The 5113-nt window shown below is 49.6% G+C and overlaps 1 protein-coding gene across 2 annotated transcripts; it reads right to left on the reverse strand.

Moving 5' to 3' along the window:
* Window positions 1-2738: 2738 nt before the first annotated feature.
* LOC148773532 (EKC/KEOPS complex subunit LAGE3-like) lies at window positions 2739-4081 on the reverse strand. Of its 2 annotated transcripts, none has more exons than XM_088833919.1 (3): window positions 3741-4081; window positions 3260-3385; window positions 2739-3053 (listed from the first exon to the last, which is right to left on the reverse strand). In XM_088833919.1, exons 1-3 carry the CDS (start codon window positions 4079-4081, stop codon window positions 2924-2926), a joined length of 597 nt encoding a protein of 198 aa, XP_088690045.1. In that variant the 3' UTR covers window positions 2739-2923. The 2 variants fall into 2 exon arrangements, with proteins under 2 accessions (XP_088690045.1, XP_088690044.1); XM_088833918.1 differs by having other exon boundaries at window positions 3260-3382; window positions 3690-4081.
* Between the last annotated feature and the right edge of the window lie 1032 nt (window positions 4082-5113).

Genomic DNA, 5113 nt, shown 5'->3' on the forward strand with positions numbered 1-5113 from the left:
ATTTCCTTCTCCAAAGGGGGTCAAACAAAGGTTTTAAGATACAAAAGGCCTTCGCAGGACAAGGAAGTCACTGGAAGGTAAGGACTGGGCTTCTCATCAACATTTATCCTCCTCAATTGCCATCATCTACTGTTCCTGCACTTGTCCAGTGCCATGTTTGTGTATTTCACAGAAAAGAGCCTTGAACCTCCAGCAGGAAAGGCGCTATCCCAGGATGCTACCGCCACACTGAGGCTGGTGTGCTACCGTTGCCAAGAAAAGTGGAAGCTTCAATGATATTTTTCAGAGAACTATAACAAATAATATCACAATTTGTATGGAAATACAAAAAAATCCAATAGCTAAAGCAATGTTTAAAAAGAAGAACGGAACTGGAGTAATCAACCTGCCTGACTTCACACGATTCTACAAAGCTTCAGACATCAAGACAGTATGATACTGGCACAAAGACAGAAATAGAGATCAATCTAAAAGAATTGAAATCCTAGAGATAAATCCACACACCTATGGACACCTTATCTTTGACAAAGGAGGCAAGAATATACAATGGAGAAAGGACAATCTCTTTACCAAATGGTGCTGGGAAAACTGGTCAACCACTTGTAAAAGAATGAAACTAGAATACTTTCTAAGACCATTCACAAAACTAGACTCAAAATGGATTAAAGATATAAATGTGAGACCAGAAACTATAAATCTACGAGAGGAAAGCATAGGCAAAACACTCTCTAACAGAAATCCCAGCAAGATCCTCATGACCCACCTCCCAGAGCAATGGAGATGAAAGCAAAAATAAACAAATGGGACCTAATTAAACTTAAAATCTTTTGCACAATGAAGGACAGTATAAGGAAGGTGAAAGACAGCCTTCAGAATGGGAAAAAAATAATACCCATCGAAGCAACTGACAAAGAATTAATCTCAAATGTATACAAGCAGCTCATGTAGCTCAATGCCAGAAAACTGCACAACCAAATCAAAAAATGGGCCAAAGGAAGAAACAGACATTTCTCCAAAGAAGACATACAGATGGCAAACAAACACATGAAAAGGTGCCCAACTTCACTCATTATCACAGAAATGCAAATCAAAACTGCAATGAGGTACCATCACACGCTGGACAGAATGGCTTCTATCAAGAAACGTCAGACAATAAACGCTGGAAAGGGTGCGGAGAAAGGACATGCGGACATCCCAGTTTCGGTCCCCAGGTTCGGCTTTAGCCCACCTACCCCCAGATCACCTTGGGGGAACTGTACACCACAGCCCATCAGGCCACTCCTATGTTCCCCAGGGCACCTGGTGGCAGTTCACGGGCTGCTAGCTCTGGACACCTTTGGCCCATGACTCCTCTTTTGTGTCCCAATGTCATGCCCCACACAGCCTGTGAAGCCTCTAGTGCTCATCTTCATGAGCTAACTAGGTTCACAACCTGGACCCATCTAGAATGTGGGTTCCAGAATTGCAGCTTTGATTTTTCCAACGTGTGCCACAGAAGGGGCTCACTAGACAAAGGTAGCAGATGGTGAGGGGCCGAAACACACAACGGACCAGCATCTTCCTTCTGCCTGTTATTGTTCATTCAGTCATGTGGGACTCTTTACAAACCATGGATTGCAGTGCCCCAGGCTTCCCTCTCCTTCACCATTCCCTAAAACATGCTCAAATTCAAAGCCATCGAGTCGGGGATGCCATCCAACCATCTCATCCCCTGTCGTCCCCTTCTCTTCCTGCCTTCAATCTTTCTCAGCAACAGGGACGTTTTTCACTGAGTCAGCTCTTCGCATCAGGTGGCCAAGGTGTTGGAGCTCTCGTTTTCACAGAAATCAGTTAAAATGCATTAATTGGAAAAAAAGAAAGTGTATTTACTTACAGAACAAATGATTGTCTATGTAGGAAGACCAAAGGGATGTATGAAAGAGTTATTACAATTAATTAGTGAGCTTGTCAAGCTTTCAGGATACAAGGATACTCTTCAGAGGATGTGGACGGCAAGGGGAGCAGTCAAGTCCATCCTAAAGGAAATCTACCCTGAACATTCATTGGAAGGACTGATGCTGATCCTGAAGCTCCTATACTTTGGCTACCTGATGTGAAGAGCCAACGAGCTGGAAGAGACCCTGATGCTGGGAAAGATCGAAGGCAACAGGAGAAGGGGGAGACAGAGGATGACAGGGTGAGCATCACCCACTCAATGGACATGAATTTGAGCAAATTCTAGGAGATAGTGGAGGACAGAGGAGTCTAGTGTGGTACAGTCCATGAGGGCACAAATATTCAGATGTGAATTACAGACTGAGAAACAGCATCATTCAGGTTTTATAAGAAAAGTGAAAAGTGCACTTGCTCTGTGCAGTCTGACTTCTTGCACCCCTATGAATTGTAGCCTGCAAGATCCACTGTCCATGATTTCTCCATGCAAAAATACTAGAGTGGAATGTCATTACTTTCTCCAGAGGATACTCCCAACGCAGAGCTTGAACCCGGGTCTACCCGACTGCAGGCAGACTCTTTACCATCTGAGCAACCAGGGAAGGCCTCTGGTGATTTATCTTAATATTTAATATAAGTATAAAATGAGAACATATTCCAAAGTTAAGACTGAATGACACTATACTGCTTTCTTATTCTCCCACTTCTTCCATTGTCTTCAATTACGTTGTACTCCTTGAATATCTAAATCTCAGAACCTCCTCTTCAACTGAAAGACAAATGCAGTATGAGGAAGTGCAGAAGCTAAAAATAAAGTCAGAGACAGCACAGGAGCTCAGTTTTATTTTCTGCAGTTAATAATCACCAAACAAACTATGGAGACACTGAGCCTCCAAGCTGCACCTTAAGCATAAGATGAAGCCAAATCAAACTACTGCAGAAAGCAATGCCCTGTGGAAGGACACTTGAGGCTAGGGCACATAGGCTAGGTTTACACCCCTCTTCCGTGCTGAGAAACGGGGGCCCCAAAGTGCTGCAAGGACCGCATCATCAGGGAAAGCTGCTCCTGACAGAAAGTTGCAGACCTCTGGAGCAGGCCTGAGTCTTCAGCAGTCAATCGGCTAAAAGGGAGCAAAAGTGAAATTCAAGTTCCCGCCGAGAAGGAGGAAGAGGAGCATGTCCTCCCTCTGTTCCCGCACACCGACAAGCCCAAACCACCACACTTTTCCTTGAGGTTTAACCCTCCATTGTGGCTCCTCCTGGGCCCAGACTGGCCCTGGCCACCACCCATCACCCCCGCCCCGGCCCAGCCCGCTTTAGAACTTACAGAACCAGCACGCGGCCATTAATTTTGAGCTTCTTCCGAATCGGCCCTCGCAGCTGAGTACGTTGATTCAGGATATAGCGGGCGATATCGGCCTCTGCGTGCGATGAGAAAAGCACGTTGAGGCTGCTGGTTTAGATATGGTTAAGGCATCATCCGCATTTCTCATTTTGCCTATATGTCAGGCTCCCTGCTCACTGAGACCTGCCTTCTCCCACAAGGACGCTGCCTAGAATGTCCGGAACTCCCAGACTATACCCTGAGGACCGCCTGGATATCAGCACCCGGCCCTCTGTCTCTCTTCAGGTTGCTTTTCCTATCTTCCCCTGGCGGCTAAACAACCCCTGACCCATACATTACAACTCCCCAGAGTACCCTCCTCCTACACTTTAGGCCTCACCAGCAGCAACCCCACAAACCACCAGTAGCCGACACCCTGACCCCCGTGGCCAACTGGCCCAGCGGGGATCCTGGAATAGGATACAACTGGAGAGCTCGGTTTCTTTGAACGGTGGCTCCAGGTGCAGCATCTCCACCAGGCCCTGGAGTGTGGGGTGCCCCCGGGATCTGTGGAATAGCACTGGCTGCACCACCTGACTCTCCTGCAGCGCTGAGGACTCTGGGATCAGCCAGGTCGGCGGGACCACCAGGATCGCCATGACTGAGGGCGTCACCAGGGCCAGGTGGGACGCCAGGGTCAGCGTGGCCACCAACACCACCTGACATGCTGTGGCTGCCAGGTGCTGTGCCCGCTGCCAAGGCCACGTCACCTTCTTCTTCATTGGCTGCCCTGGTGGCTCCTCCACTGTGTGCCTCAGACTCCATCTTGAATCCCCTCCCCCTCCCTCAGCGGCGGGAAAGACTCAACCGGCCCTACAGATCACAGCCCTACAGAGCGGTCCTGCAGCTCACCATAGGCAGAGCGCCTGCGCTCAGATACCCTGGTTACCGCCTCACGATTGTTTCCCACCAACCATTGGTTCTCGCGATAATTGCAGGCTCTCGGGCAATGGGTGAACCTGCTGAAACTTCATGCAGTAGTGTGCCGTGTCGCCCACAAGCGCCTTTGCAGATGCACACCCAGGTGGTTTGGACACTGTAAGTCAGTCCTGCCTCAGGCCTGGAAACCTGCTAAATGGTTTAGCGGTGTGGCCCCTGGGTGTGTGGGCGCCAGCTCCTCATTGCGTGTGCTCAAACAGACCCCGCCCCCCTCTTCAGCATACAGGACTGTTTCTGGTCCAAGCCTGTAAACTCCAAGTGAGCCCCAGTCCCTGTGCACCTCCATGTCTGTGCCGCTGCCAACCTGGTCGAGGTCACAGGTGACCATCCTGCTGAGCGCAGGTCCCTGTCATCGACTTCCGGAAGGAAGTCAGGCACCACTGGTTCATGCCTGGTCTGTACCCCTGGTGTTCACACGTGGCTCATGTGTGCATTCGTGTGTGTCTAGGCAGGTTCATGCACAAGGGCATGGGCCTGTCCATGTCTGTGTGTGTGCGCACACGTGCACGTGCCAAATAGAGAGAGAACGTGTACACAGGTGCGTGAACGTGTGTGAGAGAGAATGTGGTCAGGTGCATGCACATGGGAGTGTACGTGTTCTTGTGCACAGGGTCTTGCACATGGGGGTGTGTGTGTCTGTGTGAAAGAGCACGTGTCAGAGGCATGCACTTTGGCATCTCTGCGTGCTTATGTTCATGCGTAGGCACATTTGCATGGTGGTGGACAGGACCGTGTCCTGGAGTGCCGAGATTACGGATGTGGAGTGGGCTGTGCTTGGCCGACTGGGGAGGGAAGCGAGGACTGCATTTGGACTCACTGGCGATGGCATGGGCCTGGGCATCTTGGGGCTCCAGGCAC

Source organism: Moschus berezovskii, chromosome X (assembly GCF_049115385.1).
Source record: "Moschus berezovskii isolate FMDL1 chromosome X, NW_MosBer_1.0, whole genome shotgun sequence".
Lineage (NCBI taxonomy): Eukaryota > Metazoa > Chordata > Mammalia > Artiodactyla > Moschidae > Moschus > Moschus berezovskii.